The 26115-nt window shown below is 41.2% G+C and overlaps 1 protein-coding gene across 3 annotated transcripts in view; it reads right to left on the reverse strand.

The window, feature by feature from the left end:
- TNPO1 (transportin 1) overlaps positions 1–26115 on the reverse strand; it is an 80656-nt gene that overhangs the window by 48574 nt on the left and 5967 nt on the right. The window contains exons 1-3 of one of the 3 annotated variants that reach the window (XM_082075278.1): positions 12922–13065; positions 12620–12733; positions 9037–9112 (exon numbers count right to left, since the gene is read on the reverse strand). In XM_082075278.1, coding sequence (XP_081931404.1) covers positions 9037–9112; positions 12620–12724 — 181 coding nt within the window. In that variant the 5' untranslated portion in view covers positions 12725–12733; positions 12922–13065. Of the gene's footprint in view, positions 1–9036; positions 9113–12619; positions 12865–12921; positions 13066–26115 lie in introns of those variants that run through there. The other 2 variants (XM_082075277.1, XM_082075276.1) reach the window with 2 other exon arrangements.

Consider the following 26115-nt stretch of genomic DNA (forward strand, 5'->3'; position numbering starts at 1 on the left):
ATTCTGTCTGACTTTTCTGGAGGCTATAAGCAGATTTTCAAACAACAACATAAGGTTGCACTCTGGTGAATGGCAGAATAGAGTTTTGGCACTAGCAGAGGTGTTCTTCCTAAGCAGCTGTATATCTAGCTACAATAATAAATTAGAGACCTTGAACTTTCACCTGTATACAATTTCATCTTTTATTATTATTTTAGATACTGAACTTTTTTCTAGTGTTTGGGTAAACAAGAGTTCTTACTAGGAACAAAGTGACTGACCCTCTGCTACTCAGAGCACCAGTGAAAACTAGACTATATCTAAGAAGCTTTGATGTGTGACCATACTGCTCTACCTCTTCTAAGTAATTTGAAATCCACCTTCAGTTTCTTTAGTTTTCAGTTTCTACCTACAACTTAATCAGCCTCCTTTCTTTGGGGAGGGAGGAAAATGAGGAAAAACTGTGAGTGCTTGACATTTTGCAATGCTTAAAGCTCCTGAGACTTAAAGCTTGCCAGTCAGAATTATCTCTGATCAGTAGTATATCTTCTGATTCAGAGAAGAACAGCCACCAGTTGAAGTCATGGCAATCCTTCTTCCTTGGAGATACCAAAACAAAAATGTGTACTGTTGAACCTGTACCTGCTTGAAAAGCCAGTGTGTGCACCTCAGATAAAGCAGACAACCTCACTAGGAAGGGTGTTGCCCAGTCCAGTGCTGCACGGCTAAGCTGTTTTTAGCTGCCTATACTGAGCTGAATACAGACAGAAGTCATTACTGGTACATATGACTCTGTGATGGCACTGTTGCTCCTGAATAACTTCTGAAAGCAGAAGGTACAGCTGAGTAAAATCTTCTTGTGGTCCTGAAGCATGAGATTTATGTCATTATAGAAGAAAGGAGCTTAAAATTATTTGCTAAAGCAGCAGTAATGTTTAGTTAGTTACTGATATTAGCATCAGACTGCAGGATCAAGATGTGCTTTTACATGGCTCCTTAGATTACTTTCAGTAAAGATATCCAATGCTGGAGCTTGCAAAAAATGCTGTGCGTAATATTCTTCGTGGTATTGGAAAATATTTCTGTTCTTTTTCAGGGTTCTACTCCCTTTGGTCATTAAAGGAAAGGTATTTTTACTTGCACATGAGAAGTGGTAACGAGCATTCCACTATATGGTTAGATTTGGCTTCATGATAGTGGTCAGCTAACCAACTGCACCTGCCCCAGGACTGCAAGATAACAAACATGCTGAAACTGTTATACCACCCTAACGCCTCACAAGTCTACTTTCTGAAAATGTAGAAAGAGGTGGTGCTGCTGCTTCCTAGGAGCCACCACAGCTGAAATCAGACACCAGCACACAGCCTCATGAGTAGCAGGTGCCATTTTTTCAGGTAAGAGGTACCTCAGAACTGCACTGAATCAAGTACTGCTTAGTGGACAGAAGTGCCTTTATAAATCACACCAGTAACACATTCTGTTGAAAAACACCACACCAGGGATGCTTGATACTGGCATTTTAAGTACATTTAGACATGACATAAGAAACAACCGAACACCGCTGAGTAGGAAACTCTGACTTAAGAGTATACAAAGAAACACCCCATGCAGCAGACTGCATTCAGGTCATAAGATGCACTAAGGAAAGGTTTCAAGTAACTGCCTAATTACCTCCAACTTACTCTCCAAAAGTCATTTATTGTGATGCTAGCACTCAAAACCATGATAACCACTTGCTCACCGCTCCTCACCCCCAATAGGGGAGAAATGAAAGGGAAGAGAGAAATTCATGGCTTGAGATAAAAGCAGTTTAATAAGATAACAAAATACTAATATACTACTAGTAATTATATATATATAAAATGAAAACAGAATATAGAAGACATTCAACACAACTCCTTATGAACTCCATCCACATCAAGCAGCCAGCCCCAGGCAGCAGCACATGGTCCTGAAGAGCCAATCCCAGGGAGAGAAAAGAGGAAAAGGTAGAAAGGCCTGGAGACCTCTGCAAAATGGCAGAAGAACAAAAAGCCGAACTAAAGGGTCAACCAAAATGGAGCAGAACAGGAACAAGTCTCACAAGCCAGAAAAGTCAACTGTCATTAAATATAAAGTGTGACGGTAATGGCATGGAGTATTTTCATTGATCAGTCTGGATGTCAGTCAAGCTCTGTCCTATCCCTGCCCCCCTTACTCGCTGCCTCACACCTGTGGGCAGAGTGCTCAGAACATCCCTGGCTCCTGGGCAACAACTATGGTAACTGTTGTTACATACTCCTTTTTTCCAACTCAAAACCACTGGAAAGTTACTTGAAGAAAAATATTAATTCTGTCCCAGGGTGTTGTTAACTAAATCCAAAAAATGATTGTGCTAGCTACCAAAAAAAAAAAAGAACAGTTTCTAACCTCATGAAGAAAATTAACTCAATTTCAATTAAACCAGCAAAACAAGCTACTCGAAAGAAAATATTAATATATTACAAGACTCACTCCCAAAATGCTCACAGTGAACAGCACTTTTAAAGAACTCAATCTAATGTGATTAAGTACATGAAGGCACTAGGCCAGTCAACAGGCCAAAACACACCAAAGCTGCCTGGGAGGACTCTCAGAAAGGTACAGAGCATGGACCTGCCTCCAACATCCAGAAGATGACTCAGGCAGCTTCCTTTCGGAAGCCTGGGAACAGGTACCTCCACGAATGTCTTGGTCTCCTCTGGAAACAGATTAATTCTCAGTTAGCAGTACTAGATCCCTTCGAGGTAACTACTCAAGCAGTTTTTGCAATGTTGGTTGCAGGTCCATGCCCTGTAAGTCCTGGGTATTCTTCTAAACATCTCCAGGAGTGTGCTGATCTCCTCTAGAGACAGGTGAATTCTCAGGTAGCAGTCCCAGACTCTTCTAATGTAGCTACCCAAAGACCATTGTGTAATTTGGGAAGAGTCATGCCCAGTAGCTCTTTGAGAATTTTCTCTGTGATCAAGAACTTCTTATTTTACTACTTCTTTTTCAATGTTTTCCTTTTACGGGCTTCAGGGATAGGGAACAATAAAATAATGGAGATCGCATACTCTGATTCTGGATGCTCAGAATAAGGAGCTCCAAGACAGCATTCCTGAAGCAATGAATCCCATAATTCAATCCAATGAATAACTTCAAAATTTCTTTCAAGTCTTTAAATAAATAAATAAATAAACAAACATACAAACTGTCAATTCTCACATGTGGTATGAATGCCATACAACTACTTGGGAGAATCTTTTTACTTAAATCTGCACTACAATTTCCCTATAAAGGCACAGAAGGGAAAAATTAGCCAACATACAGGGAAAAAACACAGAATTTTTAGTCATATGACATAATATATTATCTCATAACTTGGTTTCTCTTAAAATATTTATGCACCTCAATTACTTTATGCATTCATTACTAAAACTCAGTCAGGCTTAATTTCTTTTTATAATTCTTCATGTATCTGAACTTAAGAGAAAAAATGTTTTGCTGTTTTTTAAAGTAGGACACTACATATGTTATACAGCATTTTAAACTGCAAAGGTACATTAATCTGACCTGACTTCTGAATTGCATTGCAATCAGATTCACTCCTGAGCAGTTATTTTAGTCTGTTTATGAAGACATCATGCGGGATGATAGTATTCGAGAGAGGTGAGGATGGCGGTGGTGGTAAGGGGGCATTTGTTTTAATTAAACAGTTATATCTGCTGAACCACTTTTCTGGATTAATCCTGCTCAAAGATACCTTCCTGAAACTAGTAGCTAGTGAATTAACACCTGATGTCACAGGTGTTTTGGCTCAGCTTTGAAGATCTTTCAACAGCAACATGCCAAGAAAGTTCATAACGGAATGAACTCATGAAAACTGCTGTTCAGATAAACTTTAAATTCCAAGCCTCATCAGAAGACATTCACATCAAACCCACAAGACCACTTTTGATCCCAGTCATAGTTTATAAAAAGCCATTTCAAATTATGCTTGCAGAGATAGATGAATTATTAGTGTCATGATTACCAGAAAATAAATTGCCATCTGTGCAGACTTCTATTGAAACAAAAACTTGGGGGGAGGGAGGATGGGGACAGGACCTTCCTCCATGGTAATGTTCCATGTCAAAATACGGTACTTGGAACAACTAAGTCATCACATGAATGAGATCAAGAGTTGCAGAGACACTGCTCTATCTTCAACTGGTTTACAAAGTCCAAAGCATTTTAGAAATAACCTTAGAAGACCATCCTTAAAGCCCATGATAAAGGCAATAGTAGTGTGCTCAATCTCAGCTCATTCATCTTCGGACTAAAAGTTCACCTCAAGGATTCTGACCCTTGACTGCAGGAGTCTTACACCACACAATGATCAGCCCACTAAGATACTACTATGTTGAGACTGAAGACTAGAGTTCCCACATTAGGACAGGGTGAAGAGTCAGTCACCAAAACACAATCCAAGATCAGAATCACAAAGGCTTTGCATAGCTGCAACAGGATCAATAACTATGGCTATATGCGCCAGTAGAAAGATACCAGGACCATCAGGCATTCATCTCAATATTTTCCCATTAGCCTAGGTCCTGCCCAGAGCCCAGTGGAGTCAAATACAAGGCTTCACAGAAACTGTGCACAAACTAACCCCGTCCTCTGTGTCTTTTCTAAGACAGATAAAAGGCACATCTGAGAAAGGACATACATGGTTCAGGAATAAAGGATGGACAGTTTGAATTTTAACCAGAATATCATATCTGTAGTTCCATTCTTTTTTCACAATGTAGAGGCATTAGGTATGTCAAATCTTACCTATGAAGTGGTAGACTTTGACACCACTTCTGTTCTTGCAATTTTCATATAAAGCATCCACCAACATGAATGCCCTACCAGACCAAGTACAATGCCATATCAGTTCTGACCTCACATAAAGACAGTCTCTTTGATCACAGGCAAAGAATGGATACATGCAGAAACATTGTAATCTCTACAGACTATGCCTACTAAGTCCCAATGTAGCTAGAGTGGAACAGAGAAATGTTACAAGAAGGCAACACAGTAGTTTTCGAGATGCAAGTAGGCCATGTCATGTCACGTCACGCATGGTATTCTGATACAACAAAATATTACAGCAGGATTATGACAGTCATCACACTCAATGCTCCCTAACTGACCAAGTGAAATTTGTGAAGACTAGAGAGCATTCTCAGTGAATGACAATGGCCATCATATTTTGATTATTTGGTGCTAGGCACATCCAACTCTCATTCACAAAGTTCAGGCTGCTGTATGGTGCAATTCCAGGTTAGAAATAACAAGAAAGCATCCTACAAAAGGATAAAACAGATGAATTAAGAAGGAAGCTATTTTTGTCAGTCTGCTTCAGATGGGAAGAAAAAAAGGGACCTTATAAATATTCATTTACAGAAAGTAAAATAAAACAAGGCTTTGGTACAGACAACTTTAGGAGTTTCATTGTTATGGTCAACAATGTCAAAACAAACTCAGAATTTCCACTTACAGTATTAATTGTCTGTATTATGACACCTAGAGATCCTTCCTCTGACCTGCCTCATGCTTTGGATGTCTTGGACAACTGCCTCAATGTACCTTAACTAGAGACTAGAACTGGCCGTGGCAAGACAGCTCACAGGACACCAGGAGAAAACAAACTAACCACCACCACCACCACACAAACACCCCACACACAACCAAAACCACAAACAACAAACACCCACCACCAACAACCACCCACAATGAACAACAAAACCAACACTATGGCAGGGCAGTGTCACTACATTATCTGCCAGGTTTTATACCTGCCAAAAGAAGAAGGAACACCTGTACTAACAGATCATCTGAGTAATATTATCATTGACAGATAAATTAGTAAAAGCCAGCTTCTTTCATTCAGATATTTTTCAGTTAATCTAGACTCCATCTCACTCAACTCAAGAAGATCGCTGAGCACTATGCCTTTTGATAACTACATTCTAGAGGCCTAAATTTCAATCTTTAATGACTTGGGATCATATTTTATTCCATCTGCTTGCTTTATGACTTCCAGGACTGAATGCTGCTTCCTTGACATTCTTTTTATATTCTTTGACACTGGTAACACTGGGGTTAATCCAGATTCACAACACTATTTCTAGACATGCACACTAGTTAAAAGAAAAACTCTTGTATCTAGAGTATGCATGTGCCATAGCTGCAAGCCAGGCCAAGTATTTTCACTGAAGAAATGGCAGCAGAGCAACACCTCTTTCCAGGAACACCCAAGCTTAACAAACTTTGACAGCTTAACAAGGCTCATAGAATTTAAAAACAAAACCAAGAAAACCACCTCATATGTGTAGGAGTTCCACAATAGACCTAAAACTAGCAAGTCACAAGCATTCAGACACAGAAGCAGCAGGCATCGGTGAAACAGCCAGTTTGCCTGCAAAATCATTTGCGTGCAGAGGCATAAGACTCAGGCCAAAGACAATTTGGTACAATGTCCGTTGCAGTGAAACAAGGATATTTAGCAAACATTTAAATCAACCATTACAGAATTCCCACACTGAAGAGCTGTCACCTAAATGAATCTTTAGGCATAGTTTTCTCAGCAGTGGTTTCAACAGTGGCAAAAATGGAATCAAAGGTTAGTCCCACCTGCTATCAACCAAGCTCTTTTTCTCATGCACCATCAAAACATGTTAACTTCCATGGAATAAGCTGTCAGTGACCTTAGAAGCTTACTTTCATGGCTCCTTCCACTGGGACGATACGGCCGTAACAAAAATGTGAACTTCCAGAAGTATGGGTATCTATGCTTTTGTCTGTTGTATAAAGCATACAATTTTTTCCCCCCAGCTAGCAAACTTGGCAAGCCTGTGGGACAAACTTCCAACTGAACCCTCTTCAGGAGGGGAAAGAATACTTCCCCAGTTGTACCAAAGACAATTATCTATCTGATGAGTCCATCACATTTTCAACTACTGGTCCAAAAGAGGATGGAACAGTATCATAGCTATGGAATAGCAGTTCTAACGGTCTCTTTACCTTGTTTTGGCAGGGCTAATGCGGGACCATGGAGGGCTGTTGGTTGGATTCAAAGCAAATGCCTTTCATTGTCCCTCATTAATTCTACCCAAGCAAGGTAAAAGGATATTTAGAACTTGGCAAATACTATGAAAAGCACCAACATCAGACTCAGTTATGGCATCTTCAACACTCTGCAAGTTTCCTGAACTAGAAATATGAAGTTAAAAAATAGTTGCTTTGGATAAATACTATGGCTCTAAAAATATCACTGATGCGGGACAAGAGCATTTCTGAAGGAACAGCTGCTTCTCAGCCATCTCACAAAAGACGTGATGTACCTGTGAGAGGTATTAGTGCAACCTGATACTAAACACCTCCTCTTCTAAGTTAACTTGCTACTTCTCCCCAACTTGCTTGTCTCCTCAACCCAACAGATCCTATTTTTTTTTTTCTCAGATAAAAAAATCTTTATAAAACCATTTTGCAATAGTTAACATCTCCTCCTCTTCATCCCATTCAGAACAGATTGATGTGTGTAAACATTAAAAAGGGTCAAAGACAACTACTGGATATCCTAAGGGGATCTGTTGGGAAGAGAGATTATGACACATCGCTAAACACATATCAATATCTAGAACCTTAAGTGGTAAACAGAACATAGAAGGGGAAATTAGCAAGTAAGGGAGGGTTAGAAAATATACTTTGAGGGTGAGGTTGGTGGAGAAGAAGAAAAAAAGAAAGAATAAAAGTAGTGGGACAACCTTCTACTACTGGAAACTGTGTTTTTTATTTTTATGCTAATAGTATAAAGCACATGGCGTATCTACACTGACACCTTGCTCAAGAATGTAATATCCTGGCTGATTCAGGACTTCAAAACTCTCTTTCAACCTTGAGAAACTCCCCCAAAGGCCTCACAAATTGTCAGGAGGCTTCCTACATAGAACACACAAAACCACTGGGATGTACTCTAGCCCTCAAATATCAAAACATACTTTCTTCCTCCTCTCTGTTTCCTTCCTTCTGAAGTAAGCTGACAATACAACTTAAACACTAGTTAAAACTTAAGATAAACATTCTTGCTGATTCTTTGAACACTACAAGATCCCATGCAACTAAAATCTAATTAAAAGTGAAAAAAGCAAACATCCAGAAATCCAGAGGTGAAAGGCAGAAAAAGCACTGGTAGCAGTGCACTAGGAAAAAGAAACAAACAAAACCAAAAAAGCACAACAGAAAACAACTCAAACAATCATAGAATCATTTTGGTTGGAAGAGACCCTCAGAATCATCGAGTCCAAGTATAACATATCAAATACAAACAAAAGTAAAGAACCCATATGTGCCAAACCAAATTGAAACAAATTTATTTCACTGTCAAAGACCTCACAAATCAGCAGCTGTAATACACAGCATAGACAATCTTTCACACACCCTGATCATTGCTGAAGAACTTTCTGAATTTACCAACTGGTAGAGGCTACACAGTATGCCATATGGACTAATGTCTATAAGATTAAGACAAGTGTGAGCAGTCAGTTGTTTTCTAACTGCATTTTACTAGAATTAAGACTTCAGAATGAAAGTTGACAGACCTCATCTTTGGACAACTCCAGTATGTGATCTTCAAGATATTTAACAGTCTCCTTACTAGGGAGATCATTACCATAACTGAATTTAGCATCATGTTTTATAAGATGTATAGTTAAGATTAATTAAACTTAGTCCACAATTTCATGGCAGTCTGATAGAAATACGACACTCCAACATTTAGGGGAAGATTTCATAGGACATATAGAATGGAATATATTCCAAGCCTGAAACTACAGGGACCACTAAATTATCAGATTTTTTTTTCCCAAGAAGACCACTGACAGGGTGAGTTCTACTTGACTATGGAGTGAAAACAAACAGCAAATTGACCATAGGCATCAGTTTCTTACTTCTTTCAAGCTAAATAAATAAGTTTTTTTAAAAGAGAAAAAAAAAAGGTAGAATAAAACAGCCAGTATCTCAAGAACTTACCTTCAGACTTCAACTTTGTAAGAACAAAAATCAGGTAGTTGTTGAAATCGGGATACTGATTGAGTTGTTCTAGTTTCTGAAGAGAGAAATTGTTAAGGAAAGTTGAATCTTCACACACAGCACTTACAGCTTCTTGGATACAAATATTAAATGAGTTATGTACTGCTACCTCACTTCAACCAGCTGTGACTATAAGCTCACAATATACAGAAAATTAACAATCTTAAAAAAGTTTATATTATTTTCTTACTAAAGCAACAGCTTTTACTTACGGTGAAATCTGGAAAAAAAAATCCAGGGAGAGACATAAAAATTAACAGATCCTTAAAAATATTTGTAAAGACAGTAAAAAAAAAAAAAAAAAAAAGGCACCACACACAAAACCCCCCAACTTCCTCTGTCAGTTTTGGATTTCAATGTTTGCTCTCAGAAGCTTGCCAAACCTATGGAATCCACCAAGACACAATCCCGTAATACACCTTTTTTTCTCCTCCACAATGAATAAAAGCATTTCAACATTAAAATACAACAGCTATTATGATTTTGGCAACCTACTCATTTTAATATTGGACATACATTTCTTTATGATGCTAACTAGCCACAGCCTCAGCTTTCAGCAATAGGAATCTGCTTAACTGTAAATGCACAGATAGTTATACCAAGAACTGCATGCTTATCCATGGTCTCATAAAACAAAACCACACAACAAAAGGCTCATTAACTGCAGGAAGAATGGTTATATTTCTGAACAGCTGTGAAGGTATGTAGTTGTTTTTCCCCAAATTTGTCACTACTTTGCCTCATATTTCCCTGTATTCTGCCACTGTTTGGCTAGAGCTGTGATCTGGCATTCTCTTTGTATCCTGTTCTCATAGGTAGGTACATTGCTAAACAATATTTTAGGTCAATGCAGTGTCACCTCTAAGTTACTAAACCTACTAGATATCAGTATGGCAAATGATCAAGACACTTAACAAAAAATGATTTTTAGAAGATTACTTGCTCTGTAATCATTTACTTTACTTGCTGTTTAGTTGAATCTCTAAACATTCCAAGTAGCTAAACCTTAGCCAAATACACATATGTTAGGACTGTATGGCCCAGTAAACCACTTCCAGTTCCAAAGGATCCATTTCTTTCCAATGGTCAACCACTAGTGTTTCAATCACAAACTCAAGCAACTTGATTTTTAGCTATTTAGGCTGTTTGCATCAAGTAGTAACTTTGTTAGTGAAGCCTCATCACAGCTGCACAGTCCTTTGCTGTGAAACACAGAGGAGATGAAATATAAACAGGAGGATGGTCAAGGCAAGTGAAAATAATACAGAACACTCTACGTGGCCTCTAGAAATGAAAATTCACACATCAAAAGATTGCTGTCAAAGGCGCCAAGCCAAAGAGTTCTTTCAGGAACATCCAAGAAGTAAGGCAACACTTTTCAAATTTATTTTCTTCCGTCTCCAAGCTTCAGAAACGTAATCACCAACAGTCAGTTGAACATTACTAACAACTGTGAATTACAATGGATCACACAGGAAGCGGCAGCAGAAGCGAGCTTACAAGAACTTAACGAGAAAATACTTAATGGGTCTAGGAATCAAATAATAGCTTGTAGGCCATATTTTCTATACAACATCTTCATCCATTTTAATTTTTTCTATTTTAGTCCAAGAAATATCTAATATCTTAATCTGAAAAATATCTGAAGCCTTACCAATTCATAACTTTGTTAACAAAGGGTTTTGGCTAACCTGTAGTCCCTGGTTTGTTACATTTGACTCCTAAGCACCCAAACGTGCCAAAACAGCGTTGTAAACAAAGAGCACGACAAATTCAACACAGTGATATCTTCTAAAAACTTACAGAGCCATTGCAATTTTTTTGTGGAAACAGTCTCAAAGGACGTATCTCACTCTATATATGTGTGTATATATATATTTAAATCACAGGACATGACCTGTCAAGCTGTAATAGAACACTTTCCCCAAATGATGTAAAATACAATGGTAAAAACATGCCACTTCTCTAACCTTTACAGGCCAAAATATCAAGACCTTCTTGAAAGCCCAGGTTTCTCAGCACACCAAGGAGTTAGTTACCACTACCATTTAAGATAAACTTCAAACACCAGTTAACACCACCTTATTCAGTCAGTTTCTACTCATCTTCACAAAGTTGTTATAAACACTTATGTCTTTTTAACACCACCTTAAGTCTGGGACATTATTAGAACACATTACTTAAGACGCTTGTGTTTAGGATTTGTCAAAGGAAGACATAGCATCTTAAAAAACTGAAACATAGCTGCAAAAACAAGATGTATCGAGATGAAAACTACCTTCACCTTTCAGATAAGAGCAAAAGCCTTCCTAAGATTGACTGCATCTGTTACAAAAGCTTAGGAGTGGAGCAAATTTGGCTTTAAGCTAAACTCTTAAAATAACATAAATAACACACACAATTTTCTTACCTACAGAAATAAACTCTGTTGCTTACTGTGAAGACCTTCCAGCAAATGCCTTAAATAAAAAGGGATCAAGACGATAAGCTTAAATCCTTCATAGAATTTCAGGACTTCTAGATATTTTAAAGCACTATGGTTAGCTCAAGAAGCAGAAGACAGTAGATGAAGGCTTTACTTCTCAGGACCCATGCTTCTATTAGTCTTAATTTAAAATTCTACTCTCTCAATCTTTGTTCCTTAAAACCTTGCTTTTTCACCACTTCTGCAATCAAGAGAGATTTAGGGGCGTAAAAAAGAAAAAACCAAACCTAAATCCATAACACTAACATCAAATGCGCTGAAAAGCAGCACGAGAGGCCACAAGCAGTAGATTTCCGTGAATTTTAACTAATTTTAATGTTCAGGCTTCTAAGCAAGCAGAAACATCCTCACAACGCAGCAAGATGCGCAGTATCTGAGCCAGCAGGCCAGCGAGGGCGTGCAGGCAGCGGCTCTGCCAGGAGCACTCCCCCCACCGGCTACGGCTTTCGCCTCGAATCCCACCGCCGGATTACGTCGGGAGGCCCCCACTGTGTCGCAGGGGCGACGCGTACCCCGCGCCGCCCGCTCAGCCCAGCGGCCCGGGCGACACCCCCAGCCCCTCGGCGCGATCTGCCGGGGCGAGGGCCGCGCTCCCGCCCCGCCGCCACTGGGGGCTGGCGGCGGCCCAGCCTGGCGGAACCCGGGAAAGCGGCAGATACCGGCGGAGCCGCGCCAGAGCCTGGGCTTTGAGAGGAAAAAAAAAAAAAAAAAAAAAAGAAAAAAAAAAGGGGGGGGAGGGAGAAAACCACACACAAAAAAAAACAACAAAAGAAAATCAGAACCAAAACAGGCCCTTGGCTCCGCGCTCGCAACAGGTGCCCGGGCCCCCGCCGGGGAAGGCGGCCCCGCGGCCCTCAGGCCGCCTCGGCGGTTCAAACGCCGCGCCACGGCCGCCCGCTTCGGCGGAGGCTCGGCCCACCGCGCGGTAGCGGCTCTGCGGGCAGGCCTGGCCGCCGCTGCCGCGCAGGCCGCGCTGCCCCCGCCCGCCACCCCCGGCCTCCCCAGCGCCCGCGCGGTGCAGGCCTCGGCTAAGGATACTTGTTGAACGGCTCTCTGCGTGGTCGTGTCCGGGGACTGGGACTCCTTGAGCAGCTGCAGGATCTGCTGGAGCCCCTGCTCGTCGGGCTTCCACTCATACTCCATCTTGGCTCGCTGGAAAACACAAGAGGCGGCCGCGGTTAGCTGCGCGGCAGGGCCCAGGCCGGGGGAGGGCGGAAAGGAAGGAAGGCCGGAGGGAGGGGGCATGGCGGCGCCCGGCCCACTCTGGCTCCGGTCCCCGCAACGCGCACCCCACCAACCGCCCAGCCCCGCCACCGAACGGACAAACGAACGACACCGACCTGCTCCCGGCGCCGCCCGCTACGCTCCGCGCCGAGCAGACTGCGTCACGGCGAATTCGTAATCCGGCCCGGAGAGCCGCCTCGCGTCCTCCTGGGTCCTAGCGCCGGGCACGCCTCGGCACGCCTCCGCCCGCCCGGGCCGCCTCGGGCCCGCCGGCGCCGCCGCCCTCAGCCTTTCCGCGGTACGTCCCACACCGTCAGGAGCCTGGGGGCGACAAAACGCGGGCTCCTCAGTCCCGGCCGGCGGGAAACGGGGCGCCTTCGCCTCAGCCACGCACCGGAGAACACAGAGAAACCTCCAGAAGCTGCCACAGGCGAGGGGCGGAGGGGCGAAGCGGCGCCCCGGCCCGGCCTCCTGTGACAGCGGCGGCCGCGCACTCGCTGTGCCTGGGCGGCGAGCGGCGTGTCGCCGCCCACGGAGCAGAAGCGGGGTTGCGAACGCAGACCCAGTCGTCGGGAACGTGGTATTTGTGTTGCCGACGGCTGCACTTCTACGTGATTTGGTTGAGTACTCAGCAGATCTCAGCTCCACGTGTAAAGAGGCCATAGGAGCAACTCCGCAAGAAGCGGGGGATGGGGGAGGGGAGAAACTCAAACTTATTTGAATACGCAGTGTATCTTATCCATAGCCTCAAAATATATCAGGGGAGATCTCAGGTCAAAATTAACAATTCAGATAGATATATACATATGTATATATGTAATACCTATAGCTATATATAGAAAATACTATGTAATGCATCTTTAATATACATATGCTAATGGCAAAAAAAAAGAACACATGCTGCTTAAAATATGAAAATGAACAACAGTAATTCCTTGCCTTTTTATAATCTTTTAGTCACTGTGCTTGTAAGCATTTTCCTCGTCTAGCTGAAAACTAGTTTCACTTTCTGCTGCTTCTGCTATGGCAGGCGACTCAGCATTGAGTGCCACATGTGCTCCACATCAACGACTGTCCAAAGGTATCAAGGACAGGGAACATCAGTGATTCGTAATGGTGTGTCCCAAGGAAGTTGCTGTGTGGCTCCTCATCACACCTCCCCAACACTGACAGTCAGCTGCCCAGTCTAAGTGCTAAGAAATGTCCTGAGCCAATACTCCTATTACTATGAGCCACTATTCTTGAAGGAGACAAAATTAGTACTCACTGCACTGTCTCCAGCAAAATGAATCATCACAGGCAATAAGTAAGACAGGCAGTGTGCACCTGTAATATCTACATATTTGGATAATGAGGACAGTGAAAGGGTATTTGATGAATCAGGAAATCACGCACACCGGAATAAGAAGCATGAAAGCACTAAATAGCAGAGAAGCATGCAGCACGGCGCACAAGAACAAAACCAATGGAGAGAACAAAAACAGCGTAAAAAAACCCACGAAATAGGGCAAGTTTTTTAAGCTCTTCTTTTTCAGCAATTGCTGTAGTTTTCACCAGGCTGTTTTGGAGACAAGCAGTGCACCTCTTGAGAGCTTATTGCACTGAAATGTCTACAAGGATGGAGTCAGTAAGGTACGTATGTAAAAGTGTGCCACCAGTTATTATAATACCAAACACTGCATGATGTTATGCAGCACCCTCAGAAAGAAAAGAGGGACAACATACAGAAAGACACTGTGGCGACCCACTGTTGTGCTAAACTCCAGCCCCAGTGACAGGCATTGTGGCTACTCACACCTAGGCAACAGACACTGCAGCTAAACTACAGAACCAACCTGTGCCATTACCAGTCCCCCTATACAGAAGAAATACATTAAAAAATCACTCACTCTCACTTAGTGAGAGATTAAGAGAAACCAGGGTCATCACAAGACCAGAAGGAAGAGGCAGAACCAGAGATAATCACCTGGTCCCTATCCCTGAGTGAGGTGTGAGATACGTGAAAAAATTTCAGATGCCATCCAGGCAAGCATGTTGTTGCCTGGCTGTTCCAATGCTGGGATAATGGGGCCAGTAGCTTGGAATTAGATGTTAGAGAAGCCAAGCAGGTGGAATCCCTGTCTAGGGCAGCAGGCAGTGACAAGGCAACTGGAAGACACAAGCCCCTGGAGATGACTTCTGTCAGATGTGAAAGAAAGGTATCCCTTCAAGGAAGATGCTACACATCACCTAGGCAAGTGGACCACCATGGAGAGAGGTAATCAGTACTTGAGGGAATTAGCCATCCTGGAGATGATTCATAATGACCTCAATAATAAGCAATTATCCACAGATCCAGATGAAGTCCAATGCACACAAGCCATGTGACGGAAGTTTCCACAGAGTGCCCCACCATCATATGCAAACTAATTGGTAGAAATGTCCTGTAAAGAAAGTGAGGGACAAATGGTGGATTAACTGGGCTGGCCAACTCCAGCAATACGAAGGAAGTCTCTTTTCCTCCCCATGGACCTTCATCTCAGCTGTGGAAAAATGCCAGATGTGCTGTTTGAGAAACTGTCCTGAGAGTTCTAGCAATCTGAGGGTAAGTTCTGCTCCCCACCTGTATGGACCAGCATCTCAGGTATTAGAAGCAAGCATTCCTTGGCTCAAGAGAGAGTATACGGAGAGTACATACAAAAAGGTACCCTGTGTTTTTACTTGCATGACCACAGAGAGGACATGAGGAAGTGGGATGGAAAATCTACCTAGACCCTAGAAGCAAGAGTACATGAGTTGCAAGGAAAAACAATCACAAAAGGGAATTTCTCTAGGGAAAATACCACTCCAGGTTCCAGCAGGCAGTTCCCCAGACAGTGTAAAAAGGCTGATTTTACCTCTAATCATCTTGAAGGGACTTCAGATTAACTACTACAAGAAGCAAGCAATGCATCCTATGACCAGGACTAGAGAGGTCCTGCCACCAGCCAGCTGGAAGAAATGGACAGCTGGGTTTATTGGACTGTGTGGATTTGATGATCTAGCACATCAGACCCACAAGGCTCTGGTGCACAGTGCACCTTAATGCCATGGGACAGAACCCATCTGTATTTATGGAGTGGCAGGGGGATCCCAACAGCTAATAACTGTACTGGAAACTGAAGTGAATCTCACTGGGAAAGACTGGCAAAAGCACCCCATTGTGACTGTCCCAGAGGCCACATGCATCACTTGGACAGACTGCCTCAGGAGAGGGTATTTCAAGGACCCAAAAGGGTACTGGTGAGCTTTTGGTATAGCAGCCTTGGAGACAGAGGACATTAAACAGCTGTTTGCCTTGCCCAGTCTCTCAGAGGACCCTTCTCTTGTGGGGCTGCTGAGGGTCAAACAACAGCATGTGCCAATTAGTACCACGACGGTGCATCAGCGGCAACACCACACCAATCAAGACTCCCTGATTCCTATCCGTAAGCCATAGATTAAGGGAATGATCTCTGTGTGTACACATATATATACACACATGACAGGAAAAGTGGTCATCAGTAGGAAAATGTAGGATCTGGACATGATAGTATAGAATAATGGGTGGATAATGTCCTAGGTTCGGCTGGGACAGAGTTAATTTTCACAGGAAGCTGGGAGGGGACACGGGCCAGGACAGCTCACCCAAACTACGGAAAAGGGATATTCCATAATGTGTGACACCATGCTCAGTATGTAACTGGGGAGCTGGCTAGGGGAGGGAGTCACTGCTTGGGTGTAGGCTGAGCATAGTTTTTTCCACATGGTGAGCATTGCATTGTGAATTCCTCACTTTGTATATTCTTTTATTATTACTATTGTTGTTGTTTATCTCTTCCCTTTGCTGTTCTGTTAAACTATTTTTATCCCAACCCACAAATTTTAGCTTTTTTTCCCCAATTCTTCTCCCCATCCCACCAGGGGGAGGAAGTGGAAGAATGAGCAAGTGGCCACAGGGTACTTAGTTGCCAGCTGGCACTAAACCACGACATCTGCACAGGCTCAAGACGCTGGGTCATGTGAACCTCATGGGATTGAGCAAGGCCAAGTGCAAGGTCCTGCACCTGGGTCAGAGGAACCCTTGGTATCAACACAGGCTGGGGGATGAAGGGATTGAGAGCAGCCCTGCAAAGAAGGGCTTGGGGGTACTGATGGATGAAAAGCTGGACATGAGCCAGCAATGTGCACTTGCAGTCCAGGAGCTGCCTCAGAGGAAGGATGGCCAGGAGGTCAAGGGAGGTGATTCTGCCCCTCTGCTCTGATGAGACCCCACCTGGAGTCCTGTGTCCAGCTCCGAAGCCCACAGTACAGGAAAGACATGGACCTCTTTGCAGAGGGGCCAGAGGAGGCCACAAAAATGATCAGAGGGCTGGAACAGCTCTGCTGTGAGGACAGGCTGAGAGAGTTGGGGCTGTTCAGCCTGGAGAAGGCTCCGGGGAGACCTTATTATGGCCTTCTAGTACTTAAAGGGTGCTTGTAAGAAAGATGGGGACAAACTTCTTAGCAGGGCCTGTTAAAACAGGACAAGCGGTAATTGTTTTAAACTGAAAGAGGGGAGATTCAGGCTAGATTCAGGAGGAAGACATTTTTTACAATACAGGTGGTGAAACACTGGCACAGGTTGCCCAGAGTGGTGGTAGATGCTCCATCCCTGGAGACATTCAAGCCCAGACTGAATGGGGCTCTGAGCAGCCTGATCTAGCTGAAGATGTCCCTGCTCATTGCAGGGGGGTTGGACTAGATGATCTTTAAAGGGCCCTTCCAACTCAAACCATTCTATAATTCTATGACCAGGCCTTTAAAACCAATGTTCATGCCTCCATACTGTATTGGCAGAAAAGCTCTCCATGGTGATGCTTGCACAGCTGAAGAATATGAAAGGTAAGGTCCAACAAATCAATGAAGTGCTAATTTGGGTCTCATTCCCCTAACTGCTGCCTTAACAGAAGACTGCAGAAACTTGATTATCTTTGGGACTTCTGCCTCACTGTCAAGTGTGGCTGAAATTGATTAGAGCTTCACAAGTTACTATTCAGAAATTATGACACAAGGATTAGATCTGCCTTATTTTATTAGGAAACCAAGTGCACTAGACAAAAATAAGATTAAATATGGGAAATGAGGGAAGAGACCAGAGAGACAGAACAGGAAAAAGCAGGAAGAGCTGCAGGCCACAGATCCCTAGCTAAGAAAAACTGACATAGATTTCCTTTCTATGAACGTGACCAGAATTAAATCCTAGTAAGATATTTCTGCAGTGGAAAGGAGAGAAAAAAGTCTACAAATCAAAGTATGATTGGGAGTTTCTACAATTAGTGGGGACCCCTAAATGCTTTAGACGATCATCCTCTAGGGTATGTTCCTCCTTAGGTTCCATACAGGATCCTTTGCCACTGGGAACTGCTCAGCATATCTAGAAATCAAAGCAGATACCTCAATTTGCTGGATACCTAATCTTACCTATCTCCAATCCTTTAAATTCTGGAAGGAAGCAGGAGAGGGGAAAATAATTTAACTGAGTCAAGAAAAAGGCTTCAGATTGAAAGTAAAGAACATCATACAAAATATGAGAAAATAGGTTCTTCCTGTATTCTTTAGGCAAGAATCTTCTTGTGCAGAAAGGAATTCAGAGTCAGTGTTAAACAAATTACCATGCAGAGGCATGACAGCTATCTACCAAAACATAAGATAGGCTGGTTCATCCTACTCAATCAGTAGAATGCACCACAAATAAATCTGAAACACTCTGCTTGTATGTTAATAAGACAAATGTTCACGGAAGACAGAAGTCTTGCACAAATGCGGAGATTAATCTTTGGTTACTCCATTATCCAAGCTTCAGATGTCATGCATTAGCCAGAATCCACTGGTATCAAAACTATTAAAAATATTTAACTTAATATTAAATAATTAAAAACCCTAGACAACAACAACAAAAAACAACAACAACAAAAACCACAAAACAAACAAACAAAAACGCCCCCCAAACACTAATTTATATTTTTAATTCTTTAATTATTTTTCTTTCCACATACCTTGCCTTGTTCTACTCAAATGTCCACAAAAAGCCCAGAAATAAATTTTTTATCTTTGGTTTTGTTCCTAATACTCTCTTCTCTTTCTCTCTCAGAATGTAGATCAGGCTGAAATGACATGTATCCAGAAACTGTCACATGTGGAAACAAACAATTGCTAAAATATGTATCACTGCTAACTCATTAAAAATCCAGTAGCTCAAATAGTAGCTCTGAATGTGCAAGGCAGGCTGCAATTCTTGCTTCTTGCTAAGGTGACGAACCCATCTTTTTTCTGGAAAGTGTCCTTACCATCACATTAGAGTGTATTGGTGCTAAGTCCTTTAGTCTCTCTTGTTGCTTTCCTTCATGTTATAAACATGTATTAATAGGAAATTGGATTAGGAACTGTTTCCAAATCAGCAACGTGTATAATAAGTGACAGTTAATACCTAAGAGACAAATGTAGACAACACAACTAGGAGATGCATAAGAGATCCCCATTCCTCCAGTAGCCTCAGTGCACTGAAAAAGACAAATAGGACACTGGTGCAAATATATGCCGACAACAAGCCGGGAAAGAGATTTGCACTACTAGGAAGATGTCCCATTCTCAAATGCCATGGCCTTCAAGCTGTACCTTTGGGATGTACAACTTCTCACTGCTAGCAGTTTTGAAACTAGTTTCAAATAATTATTCTCTAATCAAAAGTAATGCTCAAATCTGTCCTGATTTCAGAACTGTTAGACAGATTCGGCCACTTCACCATGTACAAAAATTTCCACAGTCTTTAGTTTTATTACATTGGTAATATTAGGGGTTTTTTTTCTTTTAGAGTGAATTCTAATGAACTACCTTCTTGTCATGAAATTCAGGTACTGTTACCTGTAATATATATATTTAATACTGAGAATCAATCATTCTATCCATTGCTAAGATCCAGGCTCCCAAGTTTCCATGCAGACTGCTTATAGCATCTCTCTATACCTCTGTCTATAGAAGGTTTACATCCACAGAGGAAGTAACTGATGTTCCATAATAGCTTTCTGTGTAAACCCTCTTATTTCAGGCTAAGAGTGATGCGGATTAAGCTAAGCAGAGAAAAAAAAAAGCTCTCATAACACAGATAAATCTGTCTATGTAAAGCTCATAAGAACAGCTACTGCTATACTATTTTGCAATGCCTTCTGCCTGGAGACGTGCCCTAAGCCTTCACTTAAAAAAAACCACTGTAGTCCTCACATTCAGCATACCAGAGAATCCATTCTAAAACATTTAGTGCAGTCTTCCTGAGTTCAACCATATGATACAAGATTAATACTTATTACACAGTGATTTATTTGCATAGTCTTTAGAAGAAGATAGTTTGACCCTGTGAAGCACTGGAGAGGTTACTGAGACAGATAGAAAGATGGTCTGAAAGGATCTTCTGCCTGACTGAAATGTCTATTAAGTTAATTTTCTACTTTTCCAGAACTGATTAGTTATTATGATAGGACTGTTTTAAACAGAAGTCTGGGGAAACTTTGGAAAAATATTTTTAAGTTGGGATCTTAACATTTGTGGAGTTACATAAAAATACTATTCAGAAGAGGCTGTAAGCTTACTACCTTCTGGTTAATGCAATAGTAACTGATTTAATTGCTCCAAGTGCAATTCTATAGAACACAGGGCTTCATGGTTAAGATTCACACAATCGGTATCAAGTTCCCATATGCAGGAGTGCAATCTCTTTCTGGTAGCTAAGGACACAAATATTTTTAAGAGTTTTTTTATATCAAAGGCTGACTTAGTACCAACAGGAAGCCTAACTAATGGAACGTAAGACAAATTCAACATGATCCAACATAAAATAGTAAGCCTTGGACTAAAGCAAAAAGTTTTGTGGAACATACCAAACTAATAATTTGCTTTACTGGTAGGGTTAAGATTACCTTAAAAAAATAACTTTGTTTCTTCTATCAATGTGTAGAATTTCATCTAGCTGTAAGGTGTAATTTGATACCAACATCCAAAGCAGCAAACATATGGGCTTTCAGATCATACAATTTCAGATTTGGGTACAGTTAATTTCCTACTGTCATTCATTCCCTGTGGCTGGTATGTCTAGGAGTTGAATAAGAAATTCATGAAACTCAGAGAAACTACGTTAGCTTCCTATCCTCTTGAGACAATTCTAGCTATAATAGCTTTTGTCTTGTATATCATACCAGAAATTCTGTATGTGTAAAACGGATCCCCTGGTGCGACACCCCTTGATGAAGGTGAACTCAAATTTCCTGGAACACTGGACATTTCAATATTGGAGGCAAACCTGTAATGCGATTTTGCTCTCCACCAAGTATCAGCTTGACATGGACTTTTTCTAAGACTACCTACAGCACCTGCCCAGGAAATCTGCTACAGTGTTGCTCGAGAGAAAGAGAAAGCTGTTATGGCTTGTGGTTGTTTTGGCATCACCATCTACCATTTCACAGTTTCTTTTCCCAAAGGTGAAAAGCAGTATTTCTTTTTTCAGGTAATGTCTGTAAAAGCCTGTGCTGTGTAATCCCATTGAACAGATAAAATAGTATCCATGATAACCTGACAGTCTGTAATTCCACTCTTCTGACATATGTATGTTTTTTATTTAATGAATGCCTCTGCTCCTCATGCATCCAACAAGCATAAAGAGTACAGCCATATATTTTCCATATATATGAAGGTGCAAAACCACCACACCATTGCAGGTAAAATGGATGACAGGCCACAGCACACACTAACATTTGATGTTTGGTAGAACAACTAATTAAAACTTAATATAAATAAGGTTTTAAAACACCAGCACATAGCACAGGCTTAGGTACATGCCAGAACTGAAAATCAAGTCTATTGCTGTTGTTGGGTTTAATTAAAACATGACATTGTCAGCTGCAGAGATAAAAACCTGTTAAGCTTTCACCAATTTCGAAATCATCAGGAGTGCTTTGAATTCTACTTTGATAGGATGAAACACCGTTCTTGTAACTCATTAAAAGTCCAACTGACTGAATGACTGGTAAGACATAGTGCAAAACTAATAAGATATCTTGATTTAAAATGCCTTTGATCAACTAATCTTCTGGACAAGGATATATTTGGATGCATCATGTCTTCAAACTTGCTTTTATTTTGTTTCCACAGCTACAGATATCAAGTGGAAAGATCTTGTGTTGCTAATGATTTGTCCTACTCTAATCACATACACTAGAGATTAAAATGATAGTATGTGTTCTTAATGCTGAGAGTCATGAAACAGACTGAAACTGAATGAAGGGCTGTTTGAGAAAATCACCTCCTGTATTTTTTGACAGAAGATATCAGATCAGATGAAGTCTAAAATAGTAAAACCTCCCCTCCTCCAACCCCCCCATTTTTTTTTTTCCTCCAGGACACAAGCTTCTTCCTCCAAATTCTAGAGTACTTTCCTTAGCCCTCCTACATGAAGCATATGATCTTCTGTAATTGCCTAATAGGTAAGGGGTTTCTGGAGGAGGATAACTACGGACTGGGATGTAAAAGTAGAATGCTCTGCCCTGGGTAATAAGCCACACTCATTACTATAAGAGGGCAAATATGGGTATGCAAAGGCAGGAGTCATTCTTTAGGATCCAAAGTCTTATTTAAAACTCTACTGTGAAATTTCATGTCTGTAAGCAGCTTAAAAAAAAAAAAATCTTTCAAGCAAGATTAGTGTCAGGTGCATATGAACCCTTTTCAACTCCCCATCCAAGTATATAGTAAGGTTTCGTTCTCTTAGCTGTAGGATGAAAAGCAGATGGTGTCTGCTGCAGGATTCTGGTTGAACACAAGTTTCTGTCACTGATGATTCAGCCTGCCCCAAGACAGAGTTAAAACCAAAATTACACATCACTTTTGAACCTGTTCCTCATTAATAGCTCAGAACTGAGATTTTTGAAAATATCCGTGAAAAGTAGCAGATCTAATTTAAAAACAAAGTTATGGCTGTAAAAAGCCACATCCATGGATGAGAATGTGAGAAAACAGATGCGGTCCCTGCAATTCTAGAATTTATTTTTGTTCAGTTTTGCGCTCATCCTTGTCAACTAAAAGAGACTAGTAAAACAAACAAACAGATGTGATATTCCTATCATGTTTGAGAAAGCCTCTGCAAACTCTGGAAGGAAAGACATGGAATGAGAGACTCAGTGGTTCCTGTTCCTCTAACAATGGATCAGCCATGACAGACAGGGTCTTTATGGGAGGCCTAAACATCTTTTCTTTTTCAAAAACCTTCAGAGAGGAACTTATCTCCTGCTCTGACAGTAAGAAGTATACCACAGCAAATGAGGGCAGTACACCTCATCACAGCATAGTGCCAAATTTGGGGAAGTTCTTGGCCCTGAAAAGACTGCACTGCTTCTTTAAAATTAAGTTATCTGTTATTATTAAAAAAAAACAAAACCCTTGATGATCTAAGTAAGAATGCTAAGACAAGACTGCAGACATTCCTTGTATTTTAAGCCTCAGATGAAGAAGAAAGTGAAAAAAAAAAAGAAGAGTAAAGGTACAAGTAGACACCCCTCCCCACTTCTAACTGTTCCTACATACACGTTTCTACATACACTGAGCCAACAGTGTCCCTGGCAGCCAAGAGGGCAACCGTGTCCTGGGTGCATCCAGCACAGCATTGCCAGCCGGGCAGGGAGGTGATTGTCCTGCTCTGTTCTGCACTGGTGCAGCCTCACCTGGAGCACTGTGTGCAGGTCTGGGCAACACAGGGTAAAAAGAATATAAAGCTACTGGAGGGTGTCCAGAGAAGGACCATGAAGTTGAGAAGGGTTTGGAGGGGAAGCCGTATGAGGAGTGGCTGAAGTCACGCGGTTTGTTCAACCTGGAGAAGAGGAGACCGGGGGGAGACCTCGTGGCTACAGCTTCCTCACAAGGGGAGGAGGAAGGGCAGGCACTGAGCTCTTCTCTCTGGTGATTAACAACAGAACCCAAGGGAATGGCAGGAAGATGTGCCAGGGGAGGTTCAGGTTGGACATTAGGAAAAGGTTCTTCCCCCAGAGGGTGCTGGAGCACTGGAACAGGCTCCCCAGGGAGGTGTCACAGCCCCAAGCCTGACAGTGTTCAAGCAGAGACTGGACAATGCCCTCAGACACATGGTGTGAACTGTGGGGTTGTCATACATAGGGACAGGAGTTGGACTTGATGATCCTGGTGGATCCCTTCCAACTCAGGACATTCTATGATTCTACATACACAGCCAAATTTGCTGACACATTAAAAGCAGTATTTTTGTCTCCTCTGATTATCACTATATTTCAATGGCAAACAATGTGAATTGAATTTATTATTTTTTAATATAAAAGAAACAGTGTGACCCAGTGCTTCAACATTAACTCAGCAGGGATTATATGACACAAATATAAAATAACGGAGAAATATCTTTAAAACTTAAAACAGTATTAAAAACTCTTTTAGAAAATTCTTAGTTTTCATCTGACCAGAACCACACAACTCACTGAATAATCTGGTGAGTAAAACAGCATAATCGTATCAGTGAACACTATTTCAGTTAACAGATGCACACTGAATATCAAATATAAATGGATGTTTCAATTTCTTCAGTTCAAGTATATTCAGTCCTATTCTAAATGTTCTTGGATATGGCATCTGGAGATCTACGGGAAGTCTTGGACTTTCAATTAAACAAGATATTCGTGTTCCTACAGCTTGAAGCCAAAAGACACCACAGAAGCAAGCCCATATAGTTCTTCTACACAGACCTTCACGGCTCTTTCCAGCAACTGAATAATTCCAGGTAGACAGGAGGACTTAAACTGTCTGGCTTAGAAAAGACACAAATACAAGAAGTAATTAAAAAATAATGTATAATGGTAAAATTCTTACTGTATTCTCTCCTTTCTACCTTTGTTTTCTGAAAAAAGCATTCTTACTACTGTAAGACCAGCTATGAAGCAATATTGAACTCGTTTAAAGGGAATTACAAGCCAGTCTGAATATAAGCAACACACACAAGATAAAACTTCGTGTGCTGAAGTGGCTACGTTACTGTTTCTACACAGAGAGAGATTGTTGTTGTGTAGATGAATGATCAGGTAAAATTCCCTGCAGAGTTAATGCAGCATTAGACAAAAAAAAACGATGGACGCTAAAAGCACGACCAGTCTCCGGAGCAATTATTTTACTTCATTCTAGTTCAAATGAAGCATTTCATGACAAAAGAAGAAACGTTAGAAACCCAGAATTAAATTAAAAGTACATTATACATTTAGGTTAGAAAAGTCAGACAGGCTTAAGGAATCCTTTATTGTCATTCTCACTTGAGTTGTAAGATTTAAATAATTTAGGCATTTAAATACCTTTACGTTGGTTTGTGAAGGATATCAGAACATTATTTGGATCATAAAGGATCCCTGCTGTGATTAGTTGTTAGTGTTGATATCAACCTGTGTAAAGTAATTCCCTTGAAATGTTACTAATAATGCAACCAATGCAAAAACAAATATTTCAAGGTTTTAAAATGTTTGGGCTTTTTTTTCCCCCCTCAAAGGTTAAAGAAATTTACTTATAGGGGAAATTCCAATTTAAAATAATCCAGTTTACCTTAAATGCACAGGTAATTTAATCGCTTTAAGGCTATTTTAATGTATTTTTAATAAAATCCTGTTGCAAATAGCTTTACCAACTCCACTAAATAAATTTACTGGCATTCCACATATCATCTTTATCCTAAAATGATAATGTAATCACTACATGAAACGTAAAGCTACAAGGAGCTGAAAACCCACTCACAGATTAAATAATCTATATACGTCTATAGTCTCAGTCCTATAAAACAGTTCTATACATGAACATGATGCAGAATCTGCACTTTCCCCCTGCTAGTGATTTTATGGTCTTCACCTTGAGGCTCACTTTACTGACCTGCTACATGCTTACTCCTGTGCTGCAATTAAAAAAAAAAAAAAAAAAAAAAAGTATTACAAGATACTTTCTGCCCCTTCTCACATTTTGTGTAGAAATTCCCGTTGGGTGCAGTGTTCACAGATGCCGTAATTCTCTCTCACAGTTCCCATTCTCCTTGTATGTGCCTATCGTAGAACATTTATCGTTTGTTTTGTAACTCAGTTGTAAGCCATATGCAGAAAAGACTTGTTTTGTTACAGTTGCCTAGCATGTGGAGCTCCTGGGCAATACTATAACTCAAATATTAAATATAAAATATTATATTCAATTGCAAGAAGATTTGGGCTATTTTCTGGATGAGATGGCACCCATTTTTTTAA

Source organism: Streptopelia decaocto (genome assembly GCF_964273445.1).
Source record: "Streptopelia decaocto genome assembly, chromosome: Z".
Classification (NCBI taxonomy): Eukaryota; Metazoa; Chordata; class Aves; order Columbiformes; family Columbidae; genus Streptopelia; species Streptopelia decaocto.